Here is a 27,613-nt window from a genome sequence, read left to right on the forward strand (position 1 = left end):
TTCCTAAGTGAGCCATAAGTAAATCAGCAGCAATACTTCATTCCATGAATCTATTCCAACAACTCATCTTTTGTTCATTCAAAATAACAAGGCTGGTGCACAAAATTGATGTCATATTTCATATCCTTTATTTTCACACTGTTCTTGGGAAATAAAACTGAAGCATACACGTCATGTTTACCAACATGCAGTAAATTCACACACTATTTAAAGCCAACAAATATAGAAAAGATCTTGAAGAATGTACCAGGCTATAGGACAAACTACCTCATCAGATGTGAAAGATCTGTGGCAAGTCTGCCACACTAATACTCAAATGGATCACACTCTGGGTTCTATCTCATAGCATAAATTTTTATTTTCCTGCATTATGTCATCACCTACATCAAGTTTTGGACAATTTGACTGCTATCAGATTCTAATTTCTAGAAAACTCTAGAAAAATCTACTGTTCCTCCAAGAGTACAAAGCAACAGGCTCTCTCTTTTGGGTCCTCCTGCTCCATGAAATCTACTTACATCTCTGTCTGATGCTATTTGTGTGTCCCTGGGGCATTACACTCAAACTTAATTAAGAAAAGTTCCATTGTACTTCCAGGGCTCAGAACTGCTGATATTAATAACCTGACAGTGCCCTTAATTGCAGCTTTTTCAATAGCATACAACACAGCTGACTTGCTGCAGAATCATGATGATCCCATCACTTTACTTTCACTTTATGTCTAGAAGTTTATTTTTACTGCTTTAAAAATGTGATAGTACAATAAAAACATTCAGAAGCTTTATCACAGGCATAAGGTACATGCTAAGCCAGTCCAATTCTAGCATAGCCCAGTGCCTAGAGCACTGAGAGAGTGAGAAAGAAGACTGTGCAATTGCACTTTGTCTTGAGTTTAGGCTGTAAAGCTCAGCTGAGATGTTTCAAGCATAGGACTGTTTAAATAAGATTCATGTGGAAGATTTGCCCAGCAATCTTCTAAATTCTAAATTAGTATCTTAGTGAGAGTTGAAACAATACAAGTTAGACTTTTAGTACCAACTACAGACCCTCAGTTAACTTCTCTATAGAACTGCAGAACTGAATATTGGCTCTTCCTGGGGACAAGAAATTGTATTTGGGAAGAAGAGGGGGCTATCAGAGATGCCCCAAGTGTTGTTACCTGATATGAAAATGAGTCTCCAGTTGTTCAGCTGTTCATAGTCCAAATGACTTCTCTACTGTAGCACCCAGATTTTTGCTTTACTTTATTTCTCGCATCAAGATGGGCTGATCAGCTGAACTGAACTCAACCCACATCCACTATCTCAACATGCAAGCCTGATATTTAATTCCTTCACATGCAAGAACAGGGAACTAACTATAATGTAACAGAGAAGTTGAGAATCCCAAATAAACGGGAGGTATTCTGAGGACCCTCAAAGTCAGCCTTGCAGCAGATCTTTTCAAACCAAGCGCTCCCCAGAGCAAAACACCTTGAGACTTCTGTCTCATGGTGACACCTTTCCACCAATGTTTTCCCTGTGCTGGATTCCTGGTACGTTGATTCAAAGGGGTGACTTACTTGCAAACAGTGCAGGCAAAGCAGCTTGGATGGTAAGTTTTTCCAAGAGCTGTCACTACTTCTCCTTCCACAAAGTCCCCGCAGCCGTTGCAGCGGGTCCCGTACATGCGCTGGTAATCCAAGGTGCAAAGATATTCCCCGTTCTTAATGAAAAAGCCTCCTTGGGCCAGGTCACAGCCACACACTGGAAGAAAAAAGCAAAAACATAGAGAATGGGAAAATATACCTACTGAGGATAACAGTAATAGGCTATGCTAAGTCTATGGTACCAATAAATGAGATGACCCCGATGGTCTTGCGTGCATCTATCGTATTTTTGCTTTCTCCTTCTGTCACTCCATGCCTCGACATCCCAGGAGATGCTTGGTATTCTCTGACTACAAGAGAGCTTGTAATGGACTTTCATTGGAGGAGTCTATAAAATTGTAACTTGCATCTGCTTTGTCCTCATCCAGACCTGTTACTCCCAATCATCCAGTTAATCACATTTATCAGAGCTGTTTGTACAATCCTGCTTTCACTTCTGGGACTGATGGTGAGTGGAAGAAAAGCCATGATTCCATAAAGAGGACAGATGTAACATTTTAAAAATACTGCATGGTTGACCAAAGGACTTTATTCTACCTAATGTCCCACAGGAGCACCAAAAATACTTCACGCTTAATGTGATCTTTTAAAAGTCTTTATTCACCACAGTGAGAAAGCATAAATATGAGCTGCTAGATGAATTTTTAAATAAAATATATGACAGCTCCCAGGCTTTATGGTTTCAGTCACTCCTCCTGCTCCTCTGTATATTGCTGTATCTGTGTAATTCAGTAAGAGAATTGCCTCTTCACAGTGGTCTAAGATGCTATCTTAACTCTCACTCTGCAACCAATTGCACTTCAGCCATCTTCATAACATTCAAGTACATTCAGATCAAATATCAGAAATATTGAATATCTGAAATTCTGATTATTAAGAAAAAAAAAAAAAAAAGCAGCAATCTAGGCCCCTGGAGTCATACAGTCCTTGAAAACTTCAAACACATAATACAGGAAGATCACCAGGGAAAGTGGGTTAAATCCATCACTCTACCACAAATTGCAAGCATGATATCATGCACAGCATTTGTTATAATGGTCTAATGTCTTATATTAACTACCTGCCTTGAAAATTAAAATTGCAAGGTGTTTGGAGCAGGGCCTACAAATTCTCTGTGCTTGTCTGTTGCCAAACCTCAGAGGTCTAATGAGTGTTACTGTAACAAATGAGTGCTCCTGTAACAATAATTAATAGAATAACAATAAACAGAATGCACTAAAATGCAGCTTAAAACTGAAGCAGCACCAGAGCTAGGGTTCTTTCAGGTTCACATTTCTGCATAGAACAGAGTTAATAATTGATGTACAAACAAATTACAGTTCATGGTGGCATTAAATCCACAAGCAGCCAAAACTCAATTATCAGTGACTTAGGTGAACTGCAGAAAACTACTGTTTAGGCTCTATTATAAACCTGCAAAATGCTCTGTGCTAGTTTCCAGGTACACCTCCAGAAAAAAACACCACCTCTTTCATTCTTCTTTTTTTTTATGTTGTTTTTTTCTACTGCACTCCACTTTGTTTAAAATATTATTTTCAATCTAAATGGTATGATATGCAACCATTACACAGAAAATACTCTGCACAACATCACCACTCCATCTTAGACTCTTCCTGAGTTAGGGACCACCAAGGTATTTCCCACTAGAGATTCAGAGGCCTATTTCAATTAGTTTGTTTTTCTAAGTTACCTCTGGTGGATCCTTACATTTAAATCAGAGTTCTACTTTAATGCTTACACCAATCTGCAAGAATTAAACTCCTGCCAACCCCACATAACAAGGGATTTTTGCAGACAATTTAGCACATGTGTTTCCATCACTAGCCACAGAGAAACAAAGGTCCCCCAGACTGTCAACATCCCTGGTTGAAAAAATGCTGTTCCAGCAGGCTGCTTTCACTTTGAGTTAGAGATCAAATCAGAAAGGATGAACATGACTGTATCTACACTTGGTGTACAATGTGGTGTACAAACAGGAAGGGATTTAAACAGCTTTTTTTAAAATTCTTTTTGCCACTGTGCAGAAGTCATGGTTCTGACAACAAATCCCCTCAAGCTTGAACATACTGCCTTAGCACATATTTTTATGGTCACTGTAGAAATACCACAGAAAAGATGGACCAATTTTGATTGTTTTTATTAAAAACAAAGACCATCTGCCCAGTAATGTTCATGCCACAAACAGCAAGAGTCAATGAAGAGAAAACAGCTGTGATCACCACATACATACAACAAATCTCAGTAGTGTGAGCTAGGCAATTCTGTGATAAAAATATCATGACATCAAAGCAAAAAGTAATACCAAAATGAGATAATGAGAAAAGTCAAACTATGGGAAAAACAGTTTTGAAAAAAGGTAATTAAGGGAGTCAATAGTGATGCACAAATCATGCCTGAGACAGCAAAAAGAGGTATTCTGTAAGCATCCATTACATAGAAACAGTTCTATGGGAAAGTAGCGTTTGCCCAAGACCCTTCTGCCTCAATACAATGGAAGCCTTTCTCTCAGAATCTTTATATCAAAGGCTTTCATATTCCAAACAGAGGATCATGCCTCTCTTCTGAATGGAATAGCCAAGAATCATAGAATCATAGAATTGGCTGGGTTGGAAGGGATCTCAGAGATCATCAAGTCCAACCCTTGATCCACTCCCGCTGCAGTTCCCAGCCCATGGCACTGAGTGCCACATCCAGGCTCTTTTTAAATATCTCCAGGGATGGAGAATCCACCACTTCCCTGGGCAGCCCATTCCAATGGCTGATCACCCTCTCTGTAAAGAAATTCTTTCTAATGTCCAACCTAAACCTCCCCTGGTACAACTTGAGACCTCTTGTGCCCTCTTGTCTTGCTGAGAGTTGCCTGGGAAAAGAGACCAACCCCCCCCTGGCTCCAACCTCCTTTCAGGGAGTTGTAGAGAGTGATGAGGTCTCCCCTGAGCCTCCTCTTCTCCAGGCTTAACAGCCCCAGCTCCCTCAGCCTCTCCTCATAGGATCTGTGCTCGAGTCCCTTCACCAGCCCAGTTACCTCCTTTGGACCTGTTCCAGGACCTCGATATCCTTCCTGAACTGAGGGTCCCAGAACTGGACACAGGACTCAAGCTGTGGCCTCACCAGGGCTGAGCACAGGGGCAGAATCCCTTCCCTGGACCTGCTGGCCACGCTGTTTCTGATACAGGCCAGGATGCCATTGGCCTTCTTGGCCACCTGGGCACACTGCTGGCTCATGTTCAGCTTCCTGTCAATCCAGACTCCCAGGTCCCTCTCTGCCTGGCTGCTCTCAGCCACTCTGTGCCCAGCCTGGAGCTCCCCATGGGGTTGTTGTGGCCAAAGTGCAGGACCCGGCACTTGGCCGTGTTGAACCTCATCCCGTTGGAATCAGCCCAACTCTCCAGTCTGTCCAGGTCCCTCTGCAGAGCCCTCCTGCCTTCCAGCTGATCCACACTCCCCCCCAGCTTAGTGTCATCTGCGAATTTGCTGATGATGGACTCAATCCCTTCATCTAAATCATCAATAAAGATATTAAACAGAACTGGGCCCAGCACTGATCCCTGGGGGACACCACTAGTGACCGGCCGCCAACTGGATCAGCACCGTTCAGCACCACTCTCTGGGCCCAGCCCTCCAGCCAGTTCTTAACCCAGCACAGGGTGCTCCTGTCCAAGCTGCGGGCTGACAGCTTTTTCAGGAGTAAGAATTGAGTCCCTGCCTCACACTGTATGGAAAGCACAGACCTACAAGCTTTTTTCCTCTTGAACTGCTCTCTGGAGCTCCTATTTTGCATCCTTGAAGCACAAAAAATGTGGAGATATTTCCAGTGGTACTGTCAGCTCCCAAAGCTACGGGGCCTGTGTATGCAGGCCCAGGTGATTATGACAAAATGTTGCTGCTCAGGAGAAATCCTGTGATCTCCAAGGGTCTGAGATCATTCTTGAGCCAAGCCACTTCCAGGATCTGATGGATATGATGAAAATAGAGCTTGGATTGTTTCAAAGTGAATGGAAGTAGGATTTGATCTTACTGAGTAGGATTTTCATAAGGATACTGTCTGTGAGCTTTTAAAAACCAGTCCAGTAGTAAAATAACTCTATGCTGATGTTAAATAAAAATTGTTTCACCACTGAGGAAACAAAACCACACAAGCAAAGTCTATGAGCATGGACTCTCAGTTTGCAGAAGTGAATGCTATTAATTAAGAGAAGTCTAATGATCCTCTTTTCCACCATGCATTAAATAAGGTGCAAATTCAATTTCCTCTTGGAGTTTATTTCTTTTTCGTAATTCTAAACTTCACAGAATAATGGTGCTGTTCTCAAGCAGGGAAATATTCATACAACTTTTATTTCTTAGGACATAATGGATTTCTTGTGTGGTAGAAAGGAATTTGGCAATATTTCAGTTTATTATCTACATCTAAACAAATACAGAGAAAAAATCTGGGGTTGTTTTTTTTTTGCCTGAGAAAAAAAGAGCTTAACAAATCCTGTATTGATGAAAGCAAGGTTCATGTTCTTATTAAAGCTTAAAGTTTCCACATTTCAAATTAACTGTCTTTTTTCTGCCTCTATTTTATTCCTCTTATCAATACTCTTCTTGATGGCATAACCTCCAGTTCCTTAAGTCATTTAAAGAATTGAAGTACAAACTATCATCATAAGACCACATGAGGCTGGTAAAGCTCAGGAGCCTTCCTGCAGCACTACCATTGCAGAAAAATTACAAGGCACCTCTAAGAAATCCCATACAGCTTTTTGCAAAAACTGTAACAGAAATCCTGATCACTGTCACACTTCTGACACTGGAGAATTTTTTTATTTTTTTTTTTTGCCATAAACTGATGAGAGATACATATTGATCCAAGCTGGAACTATGTCCAGCTTCTGGAATCTCTTCTTCTTTCAAGAGATTGACTTTAATAAACAACCCTGGGAAGGCAAGAGAGCTTAATATACATGGAACAAATATAGGTGATGTTAAAATCTGCTTAATTATCTATTTGGCAGCTGGGAAAAAGCTTTAGCACCTAAAATACCTCCTGAGCAAAAGATGAGACTGCATTTCTTTCCTCTATCCCTAAATTTGTCTGGGATCCCTATTAGAAGCATCCTCTAGCCACCAGCCAGTCCCTTCCTCTCTTCTCTGGAAAAAAATTTAACCTTCCATTTCAAACACCCTGCCTGCATGCCTACCAAGTGCCACTGTCACTATAGCACAAGTTATTCTCAGTGGGGCCCTTGAACAAAATCCCAAAGCATGTAAGACAAGCATTCCCTCAGCTGAAACCACAGGTGATGGCTGAGTTTCAGATAAACTCAGAGTTTTAACTTAATCAACTTCCCAATCAATCCCATGACTCTGCCTCTAGTCACACCAGGTCAGCTCGCTTTGGTTTTCTCTGTAACACTGGAGACACAAACAACCCTGCACGGAGGAAACTTTGCTGTCTGCACCTGTCATGTTGATATTTCAGTCTTTTTAGGAATTTAACAGACAACAGGCAGTACCTGACCTCATCAGCATGCAAAGAACAGGCATATATCAGGTAGCAACGTGGCAGCTTCCCAACTGAAATATCAATGGTTGGTGCACCGGGATGGAAACAAAGGCAGGAATCATCCAACCATTTAAAACACCTTTCACATTAAACTAAGCACTAGGTGGAGATCAAAGTCATTTATGGGTCTGTGGGAAATGAACCTTGAAGAAAATGCAGCTGGTGGAAAAATGTCAGAGTTCAGCCCGAGATAGTTTGGCCTTAACTATCTAGATGAGAGGCCTCTCAAAAAAGATTATAAATAAGCAAAGCAAGGATTAATAATGGAACAAAAACAGATCTACCTCATTCACAGAGTTATGAAACAAGCCAGGCAAATGAAGGGTAAATTCAAAATAAACCCAAGCAACTTTCCATATTCTCCTAAAGATGCGCTGCCCCACTCATCAAGTACCTGTAAAGCATCCTGCTGGCCCTCTGCTTTGAAACAGATGCAGTAGCTTGTTAAAATTTGACATGGCATCTGTCAGCATCCATCTACATCAGCCAAGCAGTGCAATTAATTTCATTTCCTGTCAAATGTTTGGTCACTGAAAGAGACTAAACTGAGATCAGTGTCAACCAATTCCCAGTAATCGCATTAAAACCCCAAGAACAAATCAAGGATTTACTTTAGAATGGCCCGAAACAGCTTGATATTTTTTCCTGTCAATGCTGAAAGCAAAAATTAATGATTCAGTGTTTTATATGAAAATACAGGGGGAAAAAATGGAAAAAAGACCCAAATAAAACTGGACATGGCTTCCAAGAACAAGAGAAGGGAAACCTGAAGTGAAATACCACAAGGAATCACTGCAACAAAAAGAACAGGCTTCAAGACACAGCTGCTGACCTGCAAATCCAAAAAATAGCAGTTCCTCTCACAGCTGCAACTTAGGCTTGATTTCCTATGGAGCTACCTGAATGCACAAATTCACATCTGAATCCCAGTTCCCGTCATCAGAGAAATTTTAACTTCTGTTACCTTCCCAGGAACAGCAGAATCTCACTGCCTCCTGGATTTCTGAACTGTTCAAACATGATTTTCTGCTCTTAAACATGTTCTCACTCTCCCTCATTAGGTCTCACTGTGCACACAGATAACACCATGCCTTCCTTTTTGCTTTTTCAAAGGATTTCTCTACTAATCCCTTCAGCAACAAGTAATTCTCTTTAGTTTTCACTCTTAAAATCTCAACTTAATCTCCTTCACTCCCTTCGCTGGGGCTTCCTACCATGGATTAAGGATGCAGAGCTGTAATCCTTCAAGATCTTGAGTCAGATTCCCAAAGTCTTGATCCTCCAAACCAGGATATTATAACATTTCTGTCTTTTATGTTCTGCAGTTAGATCATTTCAGATTAGTATTTTCCAAGCATTTTGCATTTTACTGACTACAAATGCTCCTTTCTGTAAATGAAACTGAAGACACTCAGGTTTAGGGAAGAAAAAAGGAAGGAAAAAAAAAAAAAAACCCAGGAAAAAAAGAAAAAAAAAACAAACCCCATACTTGAATAAAATAAAATTAAAAACTTGACAATGTTAAAGGCTGAAACCAAGCTGAAAAGAGGAGTTCATAAGCTGGCAAGTAGAACTGTGGCACATTGAAAGAGAATTACAAGCCTGGAGAGCTCTTAATATAAAAAAGGTCCTTTGGTTCAATGACTCAGAGCTACAAGGGACCTCTTAAAATTTCCTGATGCTCAGGAAGGAGCTCATTCTATCCACTGGTTACGTTACCCTATCCAGAGATCAGTCTCTGTTTTAAGTATTTGTGGAAATGCAGAAATCTTTCACAGTTCCCTGGCTATCTCCTACAAGAGAGTCCTTGAATTTAAACTTTCCATCCACAGACACCACACTATTAATAGCACTAATTACCCAGCAGACAGGTTGCAGCCTCCTCCTGCAAGGAATCTGATGACAGATCAAAGGTCAAAGAACTAATGATTTAAAACACATTCCAGCCTGTTGATACAGTGTCTGCTTACATGACCCTAACTTCTTCCCCATCCTTCAAGGGAGGAAGATCCAGTTCAAAGTCAAAGATGACAGAGTATCCCAAAATGTAAACTTAGGAACCCTCCCCCATACCCACCCAGCTCACTGAGCCTTGCTAATGTCATCACATAAAAAAAAAAAAAAAAAAGACCCATGCCTGGAACCTAGACATAGCACAGAGGAATCTGGAAGTATGGATTTAAATGGGCTTTCCTCAATAAGCTTGAAAGACATCTAAGTCAGAAGAGGCAAGTTAGTACATCTATTCTGTAATTAAGAATCTGATTTATGCTAAATTATAACAATGTTTTAACAGAAGCCAAGAGTTCCTTCTCTGTGGGATACTCTGGGTTTATGGAATGCTTCCTGTATGCCAAAACTTGGCTTTGCCCTATAATTAAACTAGAAAATTACCTGGTAACTGTCTTCTGATACCTGATATGACTAAAGCATGTAAAGCATTTGTACACAGTGAAACATTTCCACCTGGCATAGGCTAATCAAATTGCAGACATTTATGCCACATAGTGAGTACTGGCAAACTCTAGGACACCATCCATATCCTCATCCTTATTTATGAGATTATTTTCCTTAGTTAATGCTACCACTTGGAAGCTATGTTTTCCAATTAATATTTGACATCAGGAAGAGGCACACTGTCTACACTTTGAAATACTCCTACCACAAATACTACATTCCCTTGTTAAAAGAATACAGCCCACCTCAACACGTACCAAAATCAAGCTATTTAAACTTTTACATAGTTCCTATGAAAGCTTAGAGCTTGTGCTGTTAAGCAATACACTGTACTGAAACCTGCATTTCCCTCTAACCCACAAGATGAATCAGAGGCTTAGTAATAGTCTTATTACAGCAATTTTCCTAGCTTTCCTCTCCTAGTGTGTGCAATAGGATAACATGAACTGTAATCAACTGACAATGACAGAAAATTATCATTTGTATCAGATCACAATTTAAATTGATCTTAAAATCTCTGATCATGCACATGGTAATTTAGGGCCTGATCCCACACACATATTTACATATATAACAGACATTACAGTGAACAGTCTTAGTTTTTCCAGAAAAATTATTCATATACAAGTTATTCATATAGAGTAACAAAAAACCTCTTACTTCCTTATGTCACCAATTCATTCCTGTGAATGTTAAAGCTTCTTAAAAACAAGTCTAACAATGAGGTCTCCAGTACAATGTGTTCTCCCTCCAAATTTGTCATCTAACCCTCCCTCCAAATCCCTGATCTCACCCTCCCTCCTCTCAGCCTGCTCCTTCTGCTCCCTGGTAACAATAAGGTAAGATTAGTGTTCTCCTGGTGAAACAGAAATGAAAACTTATTAATCACCATTGGAGGCAACACAGAATCCAATTAAACTTACACTTCTAACACACGACAGTGTAATTCCCTAGCAAGGTAAGTGACTTTGCAATAAAACAGCCAAAGACAACATCTCCAAATAGCACTCCTGGGGCTGCACTCCTAAATGTCTCTTATCCCTTCAATCCATCATCCCCCTGTTAACTCCAGCTCCCAGTCAGCTGCTGACTGCCTGAGATTCTTTGCCTATCCTGAGCCCAGCAGAGCCCACCCCCTGGGGCTCAGGCCACACAATTTTCAGCTCTTTGGGCTTGTTTTTTTTTTTTATCAGCTTTTATCTGGAGCCCCAAATAGAACTAACCAGTCTTGCCAGGCAGATAGAACAAACAAGCTGTGTACACTTGGTTTTCAAGAGACAGAGGGGTAACAAGAAGCTGCACTTCATCACAGAGGTATGGGAACACATCCATTGGGGGAGGTTTGGTTTGCCATCTTTGTCAGGAAGCAGCTGCTCTGTTCTGAGAAAGATTCCAGAGATGGATGCAGCACAGGAGAAGACAACTATCTGACCACTTAACCTGACACAGGAGCATGTCCTGAGCTGGGTGATAAGCATGGAGGCTCAGGTCTCAGTGTAAGAACAAGTTGACACTGAAACCCTGCTGCCTCACAACTAGCATGACAGCTTTATGAGGAAAAGAATTTTTTTCAGTTTCCCTAGGCTATCAGAGTAAGCCTATGGGTAAAAGTTCAAATGTTTTTAGCAGGTTTGACAAATTCAAACAAGTATGAGCTTGTTCAAGCCTTCCACACTATAGATGTATGAGTGGAAGTCTCAAGAGCAAACCAGTTAAACACAAAGGAAAAAGCTGCATCTAGAGGTGGTTGATAGGCTGATATGTTCTGGTCCAGCATCAGTTTTTTTCCTTTGGCTAAGAGCAAAATGCATAAACTGAGGAGGTCTAACTCCACCTCCTGTAGAGTCCCAGTCACGTCAAATTAAAAACTCAGATTAAGAGGAAAGAAATGCTCACTTGAACAGCTGTGTCCTGTTTGTATCAACCATATGGTCAGACAACAAAAAGTATAAATAAATAACTACATGGTTTAAACAAAAATTTCACTTAAATTTGAGAGACCAACAATAAACGAGCACCACAGCTCAGGTGTAAGATTCAAAGCATGATTGGAGCAGCCTCCCACACACCCTTCTTTTCTTTCTCCCAGTGAAAGACAAATGAACACAAAAAGGACAGCACTCACTTGCTAGCAAACCCAAGTAACAAGGCACAGACTGACTGAACAGCAACAGAAAAGCCTCTAAGATTCAGCACTGGCCCTCTCTGTTCAAACAGAGTTGTGCAGGGATCTGCAGATCCTACAAACAAAAGAGTGGCAAAAGCCATACTGTCACTCTCCTCCCCAAAACAATGAGTAGGTAGATGCAACCAGGCACCTTTCACAAGCTCAAAGCTTCTTTAACAAGCTAATGATAAAAAAACATGCTTTCATTTCCACCACAGAGATATATTTTGGTAACTCCCTTCTCTGGTTAATCTTCATTCAAGCAGTCATAAGGTCAAAAATACTACAGAAACTATCATCAGCTTGGAAATATTTCCACAAACAGAAGCCACAATTGACTTTAGATACTGCACTAGGAGAGCAGAAAAAAAGAAAAGAAGAAAAAAAAAAAAAAAGTACCCTGCTAAACCCAGCCTTGCAACAGAATAGTAAAACCACAAAAGCAGTGTATGAGTAAGTAACTAAACAAGTCAAAGAAAAATTAGATCACCAAAACCTGGCAAGATTCATCTGATGCATTCAGCAGAACCAGAGCTCTGTCCCTCTTTGCTTTCTGGGACAGCCCCAGGCATGCTGTGTGCTGCCTGGCCTGATTAACTCCTCTCCTTCATGATGCAGAGGGTCTCAGCTGCTCTGCTGATGGAAATACCCTAATCCAGTGTCTTCCATAAATTGAAAACATAATTAATTATAGGCAGAAACAGTAAAAGAAACAAACTTGTTGCTGTTTTCGAACTGCTTAGCAATTACATAAGATCAAGTACTGCTTGAAATGTAGCACCTGTAATACAGGAAGACATATGCATTACCCCAAGTGTTTTCAGGGATTTTCTAATTTCTGCTATATTCCATCTATTTAGGAAGCAGAAGAGCAGTTCCAGCAATCACTTGGAACATGGGACAGAGTTTGAGGCACTTCTCCAACTCAGAATCTGCAGTATATATGCTAGATATGAACTTCCATGAAAAATAACTTAGAGTCAAACCTTAGATTTAAACTTCATAGTATAGATTCCTCTACTCTGTTTCAGTTACTGAGTTACTGTCATTTACTCTAGAATCTTTGTCACTGTTCACCATTAGCTCTGCCATGTTCACTTCATTTAATATTGTTCTGTTTCCCAAATACATAAAAAAATTTAAAAAAATGTAAAAGCAGACAGAGTGTCTAATTGTGATTTAATTCAGTATTTGGTAAACATGTGAAATTGACTCTCTACATACAACTAAGAAGAATATAAAATTGAAAATAAAGATTTTTTTTTTAACTCTTTCATGTACAGCTTCATTTCATTGCATAGCTTGCACTCAATGAACAGCAGAAAGGGAAAAGAACGAAACACAATATTCAGAGTAGAATGGACTTATTTTGAGTCTTCTAGCAGTAGCAAATTTATCACCTGTGCCAATAAAACCAAATGTCTCATATAATTCCATTTTACTGTAGATGTCTCCATACTGTGTTTGGTTTGTGTGGTGCTGATCACCTTGCTGCTCGTACAAGTGCAATTCCACCCCCTGTTCTTCACTCTCCCCATCCACACATCCCTCAGCTATTAAGCAGCAAGAATATCCAGTAACAGGCCAATTGCAGGAGGTGTGACCTCTCCTCACTGGTTCTGGGGGCATTTGTATGAGTTGACTGATGCCCAAGAGATTAACATCCAGGTCTTACCTTTGCAGGTGAAGCATTTGATGTGAAAGTGTCTGGCCTGAACTCGGAGTACTTCACCTTTACATGGCTCCCCACACTTATGGCAGTGGATGACTGGCTTTTCAGAGGGGTGGTGAGGCTCCTGAGGATGGGCAACTGTAAAATAAAAAAGGCATTATTTATATCCATATGAAGATAATACTTTCTCCTTTACATAAATCCACATTCTCACAATACAAATGTCTCTTCCTGTATTACGCTTATCTAAAAAGTCACCATAATTTCCTAAAAACAGAACCTTTCCATAAACCAGAAGTTTAAGCCATTCACATCACTTATTACTGCTCTCTACTGAGGCTGCCATAGAAAGACAAGAACAAATTCCCTCCATAGCTTCAGTGTCAAAGTCTTTCAGACTAAGTTCTACTTTCCAAGAACATGTATATATGTAATTCCAAGAGCACACAAGGCAACAAGAACTGAGCAACTTAATCCAAGCAAAAAAGGAAGTAATTCCAAAACTTGTTTTGGGAAATCAGATGAACCAGGCACCCTGACTTTGTATGCAAATGACTGAATTAAATATGAACTATCAATGTCTCTATTTTGATACTGCACATGCCTAACACAGGGAAAGGACATCTGTAGAGAATAGAAGCCAACATTACTTGTTTCTACTTCCATTAATTCTAGCAGAAGTGACTCTGAACACAAATTAGAGATACTACAGGTAGATAGGAATGACCACATCACCTGCAATATAGTCAGGGAAGCAAAATTCCAGGTACTGGTAACAGATCAGCTATTCCACTGCCCTCAGCAGAGCTTGAATAGGAACAGGAAAGGTTTGTGTCAGTTTTACTGGGCATGTCATTTTTATAATAGTAGTTTTATTGCTCCACATTTGCCTTCTGTAAAAAATTATTGCCTTTCTCTTCAGAGGAGTCTTGTGGCAGCTTGGGACCCTAACTTGGTGTATCTAACCTAACTAATCTAACTTCCCTAACTAACCCAGGTGTAAGTTTCAGCAAGACTGTCTCAACTGTACTCTGAAGTGTTATCCAGACTGTTCCCCAACAAAACTCTGTTCCTCATATCTATCTCCCTGCCACATCCTATTCCAGCAACAGAAGGTTGTCCTTGTAATATTGTTCTCAAACCAGTGATGGTCATCAGACCAATTCTGAGAAAAGACCTCTCTGCCCACACCTCTGCTGTTACACCATTCCTGTCCTGCAACAGACTGACTGCAGATATCCCCACATCACTGTCCCTGGGAATCATCTTTATTTTATCTCAGTGTTTTCAGAAGCTCTTTCCCTTAGTTGCTCAATTCCTGACATTCTGTCCAGCCAGCATTATGCTTTTTTTTCACATTACTGCTTATGCAGCAACATAACATACTTTCCTGTACCAGTTTCCTTCCCTTCCTCAATAAATTGCTAGGGGAAAAGCCCCTTAATTGCTTGAGAAAAAAACCTCTCTTTTCATTAAATCCTTCTATACTACTCTCCTTTTAAGTGCCTTAGTGAGGAAATGCCACCATCGTTCTGCTTTATGTAAATACAAGATCAATAATAGAATCATAGAATAGGCTGGGTTGGAAGGGACCTCAGAGATCATCGAGTCCAACCCTTAGAAATACAAATTTTTTAATAGAAAAATTTAATTTGTGATTACAGAAGTAGAATCATCAAGAATACACGATAAGAAATATTTCATGCAGTAATTTCTGCTATCCAAACTAATATGCAGCTACTACTTTGTTCTTTACCCCTCTCCCCCCCATACACATCTACCCCAAATTTCAAAGAAAACAGATGAATTCTTCTACTTCTACTCAAGCTCAAAGTTATGAATACCACCTGCTTTGGAAGCTCTAAGTTTTAATACCTCTTCTGGGAGTTTCATTTCAACTATTTCCCTTGAGAGCTGTTCAGCCCATTCTGGTCAACAAAATGCAGTTTACAGAGCCAACAAGTATTGCAATTAGCAGCTCCATTTAAATAAGAGCCCAGCAAATGCCTTGCCTTGAATGAACTTCATCTATTACTCTGCAATGTAACACTATTTTTGGAGTGGAAGTTATTATTCTTCCAAAGAAAACTATTAACTTGTAACCAAGGAAACCCAGAGTTTATCCAATGAGAAGGGAGAAAAGAAAAAAATAGGAGACAAACATAGAGCAAAGTGCTAGCAAATCAAATTACTATGAGGAAAATTCCCTGTAAGACCCAAACAACCTGAGAGGGGCCTGATGCCAACTGAAGAAAAGATAATTTCTTAAGTTGTTCACCTAAGGAACTGGGTCAAGGGATTTGTGCAAAAACTCCCTAGGACCTTAATGCTGCCACGTGAAATCTGTACCTGCAATATTCTGCTCTCTCAAACTCATATGTGGAGGACACCCTAACAGGTTCTTCATACCAGAATCCAGATCTTCTGGTATTGATCTGAAAAGCAAGTTTTTGCTCCATACTACAGCAGTAACAAACGTTGCAACTTCTTTCCAGTTCTGCCTTTACAGCCATTTAAATGAAAACAAATACTGCTAGTTGTTATTTTCAGACTGATCTCTTAAGTGAAGCTAATTATGGGGCTTGTCTTACTGGCCTCAATTTGGCATTGTAGGTCAAGACTAAGTAATTGACTTCTGCTCTCCTGCAAGGAATTGCTTGAAAGCTTTTTCCTTTGCATATATGCAAAACAGGGAATTGAAGTAAGAAAGAAACCTTTACAAGCAGTTTGTTTAAATGCTAAAGGTTTAAATGTTAATAGCCAGCCATCTTACTGGGAGCTGCTTTGGGTCCAAAAACCCTGTGGTAGGTTCATCTCCTTATAGGCATTTCAGGTCTCCACACAGTAAATCTTTCAGGCTCTGCCAGCACCAAACCCTCCTCACATCAACTGCAAGCTCGAGGATACATCCTTGGGCATCCTGCACCAGCAGGAATGGTGCAATAAGGCAGAGTGACTAACACAGAAACAGATTCCAGACAGTATAATCAGTGGCAGGACATTAATATCTGTGTAACCCAGGTTCCAACCCCTGCTCCACAACAAATACCTGGGCTCTGTGGGTGGCATGTCCTTACTGTAAAGGACTCAAGTTGGCCAGTGAAGCTCAGCTTGGTCTCTGAGCCTGTAACCTATAAACTAAAAAGTAGGTTATCTGACTGCTTCTCTGCCTTGAGGGCCCGACTGCAAACCAGGTGTAACAGAACCTCATCCTGCTGTGAGAATAAATACAGGGAAACCAGGATGGAATGAGCCACATAAGCACTTAACACAGTGCAGGAGGTGTTCATGGTCACATATGCCCCATCCATGTATTTCAGGAAACATCATTCATTGCAAAGTGCCTGAGCAGACAAACACTCCATCAAGGAGCTTCACTGCCATCAGTGAAGTTCCTCATCCAAACAGAGTAACACTATGACTATCTCAGAAGACTAAAGTAGAGCAACACACTCTGAGGAAGAGATGCTACCAGAGCAACACATTCTTGGTCCAGCACTGGGGCTCACAACTGCCTTCATATCATGAAGTGCATGCTTACTGCATGGGTGGTGTAATATCAGCACAAGTCAGGTATTTAGCAGTTGCAGTATAGTGATGGAACTCATAACCTGACATGATTTCTATGTAGAAAAGTAAGTCAGTAAGTGATTTTTTCATCAGCTTAGCCCAACAAGTATAGCAAGATTCATTTTGCATAAGATTAAACACACACACAGCTGCCTACCAACACAATGGGTCTATTTTCAAACAAATGTCATTCCAGCAGAAGTACCCACACTAATAAGTGCACTGACCATAGTTAAACTACTGCAGTGTCTACACTTGAACAAAGAGATGCTGGAGGATGCATTCAGATCAAACAGCTGCAACAATTTGAGTATTTACTGTTACTTTAATTCCTTCACCACTTCCAGATCAACACTGAAAGTTACAGCACCTGTAAAAGTCCAAGGTGCCACGGTTTCAACAGTCTTACACAGATTAATTACAAGGGATTATCAATACAACTTCTCAATTTTTCAGGTTGCTTTACAACTTCCAGCACTGCTGGGGACTGACTGAAGACATTTTTTTTTTTCTTTATTAATGAACATACAGGAGATAAATAAAAGTGAGCCAGGTAAAACAAACCTTGCCTTAACAACCTAGGCTGAGACTTTCACTCTTGCTGACAAGACCAGCATAAGCGAATAATCAATGAATAACTTGATTCCAATACAAAAAAAATCAATATCCAATTAAATATCCAGCTTACCCAGACATGTTCACTGACTGGGACAACTACCAAGTCTGGATCACACTGTTCAGTTAAGGGGGAGCAAATCAATAGCATCCTCTTCTATAAGGAAGACAGTCTTTGTCATAGGAGTATTCCATTGGGCTAACATCACTCCTTAGATGCTTATCACTGATTTTTGTCATTCCTTACATTCCCTTGTGAATCATGCAATGTTGATTTCATTACATTTTGCAACTGAACCATATTGATGTAAATTCAAAGCGATTCTACCAGCTTGAGAGTACTCATTACTGCATTTTATCAAAACATATCAAAATAATCCCAGATCTGCAAAGAAACAAGAGATAGAAAAGACTAAGAATACCTCAGTGTTCATATGAAAAACCTAAGTCACTTTCTGAGCAACACGAAGGAATTAATTTGCTGTACAAAGTTTAAAACTGTCCTGTCAGTGTTTCTTTACACAGGGTAGATCATTGTACAAAGGTTTAACAACAATTACATGTTTTGATGCATCAGTCAGAAAAGGGACTTCAGTACTGGTACCAAACCCTTCTGAAATGGAAATTACAGCAGCTACCTGAAGAGTAATGGTTATCGAATGAAAAGAAAACAAAATAAATACTGCAGCCTCCTTAACAGATAATTCTCTCCCTTAACACAGAACTGTTAGGAAACTAAAGAATAAAGCTAAGTGACTCTTAGCTGCAGATTCCTGCTGGCAAGACTCCATGTCTCTGCTGCAAGCCACAGAATACTTCATTTTATTGGAAATCAGACAGAAGCTTCTGGGAAACGCCTTGCTGTGCGTGTGCTGCAAAGCAGGGGTCACAGCAAAATAGGTTGGGTTCAGTTCTACTTAAATTGAAGTAAAAAGCAGCTTCCTCTAAACTTAAACAGGAGGATATGTTCTTTTCAAAGTGAATTTTTACAATTTTCACATTTGCACGCCTACCTGCACAAATAAACTTGAAGTAACATGCAGTCAACTGTAATAATGTTGTAGCAGGTGTGACTTCAAACTTCACGTTAGCAGATACAATTTCTACCATTTCTAACTCTACAACCCCTGGGATATTTTACATAGCACTGAGAACATGCTGTGCCCATGGCAGCACAGGCAAGGGGACTCAGGATTTCACAGCTGTGTCCTTTATATCTTACAGTGTGGCCTGATACAGACATGCTCTGAAACACTAACTTTTAATTGGCTGCTGTGGAGTTTTTTTAGCTGAAAACTAAACTATTAAGAAGGCAAAGCAAAAAAATAATGACATGAAACTACTGATGTGTTTTTTTTTTTTGCTAGCCTGCTTTCTATTTCCTCACTCCTTTCTGCTTCCAGGAATGAAGGCAAGATAACCATGCAGAGATTACCAAGGTACTAAATGCAACCAAATTTTCCTACAGGCATCAGTGCTCTCTGCCTTCAATCTCTGTGGTACCTGATAGGGCTCTGGAGACCATTTCTTAAATTAATTTACAGGTTTTGAAGTTCAAAACTTGAAGGTTTTAAAATCAAAATTCCTTCAGTCTCTGATGCTGTCAAGTTCTGTAACTCCAGCTGGCTGTGGCAGGACAGAGATAGGCACTGTGCACAGGACAACAAGCTGTGAAAAAAGCTGTTCTGGGATGAAAGGTGCTAGACAGACACCAGAGAACCACGTTCAAGAACCAGATGTGGCTTATCACTTCTCTGTGCTCTCTTGGTAAAGAGAAGAGATTTCCTCCTACCCTGTGTGTCCCCTGCAGGGGTGAATGTCCGTGACCTCTGGTTTGTGAAGCCTGTCTGTCTATAGCCTGTACCCTCTCTGGGGAATTTCTCTTTCATAAAAACCCAGTGCAGAAGAGTCTTGAGGAGTTACTGAAATACCTACTAAAATCAGGGATGAAAAAATGCAGTGTCATTTTGCTTATCTGCTGGCTCAGTTCTTTAATCTTAAAATCTGTAAGAACCCTATCAGCTAAGGTGACCAAACAGTGACTGAGACTGAAATCAAACCTCCCAGCTGTCAGAGACAGATAAAGAAGTTACTGCAGTCACAAGCCCTGGGAATCAGGCAGGGACCTTTGGGAATTCCAGGGTACCCCAGGAGGAGGCACTCCCATAAAAAGATCCTAGTGAGCTGCAAGCCTTCGTGTCTATGAAAAAGCCTGAGGCAAAATCCTAGTCTGCAGCTTTCTCATGCTATTGCCATTCAAATGATATCTGAAGAATGATTTTTAAACTCTCTTTCCTGTGAATTTCTATGTTTTACTCTTACAGTGTGTCAATTTGTCTTAAAACTACTTTTTGCTGTCTACATATAACTGGAGTATCTATTTTGGGCAAAAAAAAAACCCATAGAAATATTGAACTTGTGGTTATTTACCATATCTAAAAGGTGTCTGATATTTTCCATAAAATTATTATTATTTTCTTACATTTAGCCTGCTGCTGAAAAGAGGAGATTCAAACAGGATCACAGAAGCACTCAGAATATCATGGTCATGCATGGTACACACATCCACAAGAGCTGGGCCAATGCATTCATACTGACAGGGCAAGGCACCACCACCTCTTCCTCATATTAACTTACACCTTTTCTTTTTTGGGGGGGTGATGGTGGGATGAAAGATGGAGCTTAGCAAGTAGGGGAGAGCAGGAAAGATAGCTGAATGATGTCAGAAAGTCACATAAAGATGCATGTGAAATCAGCACTGATTTCTTACACAGTCCTTACCCCCAGTCATCTGTCTCTGGTTTTATTCTCTACTTGTTTAACAAAGAGAAGACCTAAGAAAAACTGAGAGTTTTCTCAAGTTTCCTGACCACTTATAGTGATCATAGTACATGCTTCTCAGCCTCAGTTCTTGAGCTAGAATAAAAAGAGCCCAACAGTGGTTTCTGTCCACAAAGCAGAACCTAATGGGCAGAGCTGGGGGCTGCCCACAAGACAGTAATGAACAGATTTGTGTCAGTTGTCTCCACACCAGGCTGCACACCCCTGGCAGGTACTGTAGCAACTAAAATATCTTCACAAAACACGACCCAGAGGACAAGGCACATATCCAGGCTAGAAATGGGATCTGTTGCTACCTTGACTGATATAATTTAAAAGGAAAAATAAGCTTTAAAGACATAAGTTTAACCAGTTAAACCTGGATGATAGGTTAGGGTAGGTCACAAGACAAACACCTGACAAAATGTCATAAGTAAAGATTTCAAACATAATTTGCATGAAAATAAAATGCCAAGATTTCAGTGCCAGAAATCAATTTTTAAAAAAAAAAAAAGATTAATTGTATACAATTTTAAAATAAGAAAGCCAGTATTTAAATACTTTTCTAAATAGTTGTAAGCATGCAAAACTCATGGACAGAGTTGATGCAGCTAACAAAGAATAAAAACAATGAAACAAGTGTCAGGTAATAACCCAAAATAAACAAGGAAAAAAAAAAAGTTTCAAATAGTGTCATAGTTTTAGGACACATCTACAAATAAGCTTATTTTCTCTGTATTTTGCCTGCTGTTTTCTGTTTTCCTCCCATCCCCCTTGTGCTATGTAGAGGTTTGATAGTGGAATTAATTATCCACAGAGCAGCCTGCAAGCTCAGGGCCTAAGGCCTCAGCTTCATTAAGATTTATGCATATGAATGCTTCAGTATTAAGAATAACATTTAAATGCCAGCACCTGCTTGATCCCATCTGAAAAGTGATCCCATTCTACAACATATATTTAAATAAATGTGTGATAGAATGAATCTGTGATTGTTCTGTGATTAAAATAAATGTGCTTGATGGATCCAGTTTGCCATGCTTTTGGATAGTGAAGGAGAAATTAAGAAAATTTGGTTGCATTTACTTAAGGGTTATAACCTTATCTGAACACACTGAGGATTACACCACAGATTCTGTTGCTTTATAATCTTAGTGTACTGTTTTCATAGCTTCTGGGTGACAAAACAGAAATCTTCCTGGTTTTCAGTAAGTACTTATGCCTGACTACCTTGGGATGTTCTGCTCTTATTTCAAACCCAAGAACCTGAGCACTTTCTCAGCTTGTCAGATGCAAACACACCACATTACAAACTCAGCTCTACAGCCCTGTTAAGCTGCAGCAGTATTACTGATGCTGTTCTCAACACAAAAGCACCAGAGAATGTATTTAGAAGAATTTCCCATTCTCTAGAACAGTAGCAGCACTATCTTTCCTGTGCTGAGCAACAACTTCCACCACGTCTGCCCATACCTTTCTACCATTAGTAGAAACAGAAGAACTTGACAAAATTATTCCATTTATATTTTTTTACATGACAGATCTCAGATGATGATTACTAAGAAAAATTATAAACCTTTCAAAGAGTTGCCATAAACACAATGATAGCTGAGTATGATCAGGAGTTGTTCTAAGCTCAAACAGGGAAAGCAACAGGCAGTTTTATTTTCAGTAATGAAAAGGCACTAATCCTACAATGAAGTATGCAGCAAGCTAAGACGTGCTGAGAAACAGATGATGTTGAAATAAATGTTAAATAAGCTAAGCCAGTCTTTGAATCTAAAATTGCATTACTCAACAGCATTGTTAACAGATGGATTACTGGTTAGTGGTTAGCAAACCAAAGAGAAGAATTATGAAGTCAATTTAGTCTGCCATATTTCTACATTAGTACAGAGTAATTTTTCATTAAAAAGATCATGATAGGAATTGGTGATAAAAAGACAGTGAGCCCAGACTGTCTTATCTAATGTTCTGTGAAAGCCCTTATTGATCTTCATCACTCCTTTGAAAGTTCTCTGCATCTACTTACACAGCTGACTTAGTAGGGGACAATATTTCAAGACAGTCATTTCTCCCTTCAAAACTCCTTACTGAAGAGCTGAAGGATCACACTAAGGACATATTTTGCATATTTAAAATCTCATGCAGCATCTGTTTATCAGCCTTGTAAGCAGTAAAATCATCTTCACTCATGCCTTCAACACACCCACTGTACACAGGAACACCCAGTCACTATTTCAGAACATTTTCTGGGGTGGGTTTTTTCCTAGCAAAGGACACGGGTAATTAGAAATTCAAGAGCTCCTAAGAGTACCCTGAACAACAATCTCATACACATCACTTGATATCCATATCATAATATTACTCAAGAAAATATTAAGAAAAAGAAGCATCAAATTATTCACTGCAAATCCTCGAGGGTCCTCAAGGCTGCATGAAACAAAGATGCTGAAGTTGGCAGAAAAAGCAATTGCTTTTTCCAGACAGCAGAGAAACTCTTACTGATGAATGGCAGTTACCCATTATAGCATCCCAATGTCAAACAGGCCTCTTTGCTACCTTAGCAGCAACCCACCTGGGGATTTTGGTCAGAAGCAACAAATTCTAGTGACAGTTTCCCTATGCTTCCTTTTTGTGGTTGCCAAAAGTATTCCATACAGTGAAAGGAATTAGTTTTTTGCCTCCCTTCTGAGGCAAGTCAGTACAAAAATGCTAATTTTAAGAACCAATCTTTTTGTTGACCCTGAGATTATCTGAGGAGGACCACTGGCCTTTATAAGACAGATACCTTTTGGTATTTCCCTAATGATTTATGGCTGTTGCAGTTTGATGTGTGCATGAAAAACAGGGGAAAGCCTGCACAGAAACAGTCCTGTGATAATCTTTTAAAACAGAATCTGTAGTAAAATCTCCCTCCCTGGTACCACCAGCAATCTCACCATAGGTTTTATACAAGACCCTTGCAGAGACCTGTCCTTAGTCATTGGTTTTAAAACATTGAAGCTTTGTTCTCCCTACTTAGAATTTTCCATCCACTCAAAGTTCTTCTAAATGCCCATCATTCAGTACTGCCCTCATTTTAGGCTTTCCTAAGGACTAAAATACACAGACTCAAACTGAAACCAGACAGGCACATTCATGAACATAACAACCTGACTCCCAGGAGGACAGTTTCTTGCCTAGAGAGCTGATAAACCAGGCATTTCAGAGGCTCTGTCCTAATGTCATTGCCCATCTTGGCACCCAGACCTTACAGACATTTGCAGTGTAGAAGTCAATTCCTTGACCTATATTATTTCAATACTAAACAACAGCGTGGTCTGAAAGTCTACAAGTTTTTTATATAATATGGTAAACAGACTATCACAGAAACTATCCAGCACTGCCCCTGAATGCAGGCTGTTCCTCTGGCTAGCACTTCAAGTGCTGGATAGCAAGTAGATGCTCTGCTATCCATCAAATCCTGTTTTGAGACACCTTTGGAGAGAATAAAACCAAAACAAAACCAACAAATGCAACTGCTTATTTGAACAGACAAGCTACTTACTGATTCTTGTTTGACCCAGCAGTAATAAAAGACAACTCTCCCTGTTCTACAAGGCTGCAGTTGGGTTTGGATCACTTCTTTCATCTGATAAAATTCTAAGATCCTCCTCTGTACCAGATCATAAATTAATACAATGTTCTGTGATCCTGCCATATTTATTATACTAACATCTGTGATACTGAACAAGTGCTAACAGCACTGGGAATCAGAGAGCTATCCTGCTGACAGATCCTTGTCTACTAGGCCTAAAGAACAACATTGCAGTTCTGAGCAGCTGGCATTACTTGGTTTGACCCTTATTTTAGCATTTGCTCTCCCAGCCCCTAACATTCTGGGATTTGCAGCTTTCAGGAGATTCCTCAGCTTTCTTGCTTCTGTTTTCCTACCCACAAGGAACATAAGAGATGACACACACATAATGGACCTACACAAGGCATCTACCATTTCCACATTTATTAAACTTTATGTTAAAGCCCATTTAAAAGACAGGGTTTTCCCCCCTCATTCTCTCTTACACAAAACCACAGCTAATGTACAACACAGAATGATACCATTAATAAAATCCACAACTCTGCTGCAAAAATATCACAAAGCCTTGAAAACCTGAGTCTGATTTGAGACAACACTCAAGCACTTACTTAGCTTTAAATCCCAGTGATTCAATTAGACTCAACAAGATAGTCTGCTGAGCAGAATAGGCTTAACACAGTCCCTGAATGTTCTCCCCAGGCAGATCCCCAGTCAGCCTGAAAGCTATCCAGGCTCAGTGATGGGAAGGATTAATCATCCTTTGGGGGATACTGACTGCTCTCCAAGTAGAAAACCAACTTTGTTATGAATAACCCTCTTAAAATTAGTTATGGATTACCCCCAGAAATGAAGAAATCTATTCCTTAGTCTTTCCCACCCAAAAGGACATGGTACATTTTGATTAGTGAAACTTGGTCTTTTCCCTTGGCATAAGTTATTTTTCCCAAAAAGCACTGACCCTCCTACAGTGGCAGGCCAAATTGCCCTCCTAACCTGCAAGTTCTTTCCTACAAAGCTTCCTCCCTACCCTTTGGAAAAATATTTCTTTGGGCAACTTAACATATGTTAAACACACACGATTTCACTAGGCCAAGACCACCTTTAAAAGCCTTACCTGCTGAATTCTTGCCCAAGGAACCTATGAACATAATTTGTAGTCTACTCCCTTGTACTCAGTATAACCAGCAGGGCCTTCACAGAAACACAGAATTGCCACAGTTGGGAAAAACCTCTAAGATCACCACATCCAACTGTCAATATCCCAGTCCCTCCCCCAGTAAAATACATGTACCAAGATCTGTAACACCCACTGAACCATGTCCTGAAGTGCCTCATCTACCTGGTTTTTAAATACTTCCAGGGATGGTGCTTCCACCACTTCCCCAGGCAGCCCATTCCAAAACTACTCTCTGGGTAAATAAATTCTCCCTCCTATGTTGTCTAAACCTCTCCTGGTGTAACTTGAGGCCATTTCCTCCAGTCCTATCACTGTTCACTTGAGAACAATGAGGTACTTAGGGTCTTACAGTGGTGACTTGTGTAGGAAGTCCACACAAGACCACTCCACTGGGCTGGTCACAGTTGATCCCAACCAGCTCAGCAATGGATAAAATGGACCCATGGTGCACCAAAAGAAAGCCAGAGGAGCACCCAGTACCTCTGCAAAAGCAGATACATACAAAGAAAGAAAAAAATTTTAAAAGGCTGTAAACATTGGAGGGACAGTTGGTAGAGATGCAAAAGAGATGCCCAAGCAGTAGGGATGCTGGAAAAAGGGGAAGATACAGGAGACAATGCAAATGCAGGAGATACACCAAAGCAGGGTAAGAGAGAAAGAGAAATTATGCCAGGGCAGGAGGGTCAGTAGGTTAGGAGAAATTCTAGAGCAGAGTAGGTGCCCTACAGGGCAGAGGCAACAGAGAAGAAACTCAGGAGGAGGTACAACTCCAAAACTGTGGCCTGCAGAGGAACCTATGGTGAAATAACTGAGTAAGAAAAAAGGAGCCAACAACTCCCACTGTTTCAGATGGAGGAAAATAGCTTAACAGCTTCTACTGCTGTCTGAACCCATTAACTCCACCATCTCAAATTCAATTACTAAAACCACCATGTCCTCATTTCAAGTGAGATGAACAGCAAAAGTTCTCTCATTTCTCAATAAAAAAAATAGCTGCCATTATATAATCAGAGAACTGGCTCCTAAACAAAGCTGGGATGCAAGGAATGTATGGAATTTCACTAGTGGGAAACACGGGAAGCCATTAGGCATGGCAGGACTGCTCACTGTGTTGCCTGACTTTCTGGATTTGAATATTCATAACCTTGTGTGAATTAAGTGCTATTTAAAAATTAAAAAGCCTACAGCAAACATACAGTGCCTGAGCTTGCATCTCCTTTTTTATTTTTTTTTCCTCTCAGTATCAATGCTGCACAACAGAACTGCAACTTGAAACCTAATATTAAAAATAAATTTAGAAGGGGAAAGTACAAAAGAAGCCACACCATGAATTTGCCAATGAAAACGTAAATCCTTTACAGTTGCTTTGTCTTAAGAAATAAGATGTTTATAAAATATTCACATACCACTGGATTTTATTTCTTTTTCTGTGCAAGTAGTTAAATCCCAAGACTAAGATTTCCTTGTCATAGCTGTGAAATGAAGCAAAAGAAACTCCCTGCTTCAAAGACCTCTAATTCAAATAATCAAGGCAGACAAGAGGAATGTTCTTATCCTCATTTTACAGATTAACACAAGGAGAGATCAAATTACTTTCCCAAGGTCACCTTAAGTTGCTAACATAGAACTGTTCCATAGTTTAGTACTGTAGCTACAAGTGAGGTCTCTTTTATGCATATATATAAAATATATACCACTATGCATAGTTATAAAGTGACATTTCTCTGGCTTATACAAGGTAGCACATTGACTTTATCAAAACATAAACCCTGAATTCTCAGCCCCAAAAGCAAACCATCAAGCAGAACTTAATTTGAAACTAAATAAAGTGAAGCAAAAAGAAAAATAAATCTTCCCAGTCCTCCCCCTGCCAACGTGTGATTGCATAATCCTGTCATGTGCTCCAAAAGCAACAAACTTGGAGACTTTCCCAGGTCACCTGGGGTTAAAAGTTCCGAAGTCATGAGTTCAGATAAAGCCTATGTAACATTAACAACCCTGACATTGAGACAGTGTCAGGACTCAAATTTCGTTATTTAAAAGTTTCTGGATTCACAGGGAGAAAAAATGTGAAGACTGCAAATACACAGGGCACTGGAGTGATGGTCTTCCAGATCAAGAATACCTTGAAATTAACACACAGGTAACATTTGGCATGCTCTTCAAGGACAATCCCATCTAAAGCAGTTTGCATCAAAAGAAAAAATCAGACTACAGCTGCTTTGCGGACTCATTGCTCCTGGGTGATATGAATGGAAGACTGGAGCTACTGCAAGCATAGAAATTCCTCTTGGTCATAACCTTAAAGGGTGTAAGTATTGTGCTTTATCAAAACCATGAAGAAAAAGAAAAGATCTAA

At 40.0% G+C, this 27,613-nt stretch overlaps 1 protein-coding gene across 10 annotated transcripts in view; it reads right to left on the reverse strand.

The window, feature by feature from the left end:
• ABLIM1 (actin binding LIM protein 1) overlaps window positions 1-27,613 on the reverse strand; it is a 195,800-nt gene that overhangs the window by 90,945 nt on the left and 77,242 nt on the right. For all 10 annotated transcript variants that reach the window (XM_071749483.1, XM_071749484.1, XM_071749478.1 and 7 more), the window contains exons 2-3: window positions 13,499-13,633; window positions 1,562-1,745 (exon numbers count right to left, since the gene is read on the reverse strand). In XM_071749483.1, coding sequence (XP_071605584.1) covers window positions 1,562-1,745; window positions 13,499-13,633 — 319 coding nt within the window. The remainder of the gene's footprint in view (window positions 1-1,561; window positions 1,746-13,498; window positions 13,634-27,613) is intronic.

This window comes from Heliangelus exortis, chromosome 7 (assembly GCF_036169615.1).
Source record: "Heliangelus exortis chromosome 7, bHelExo1.hap1, whole genome shotgun sequence".
Classification (NCBI taxonomy): Eukaryota; Metazoa; Chordata; class Aves; order Apodiformes; family Trochilidae; genus Heliangelus; species Heliangelus exortis.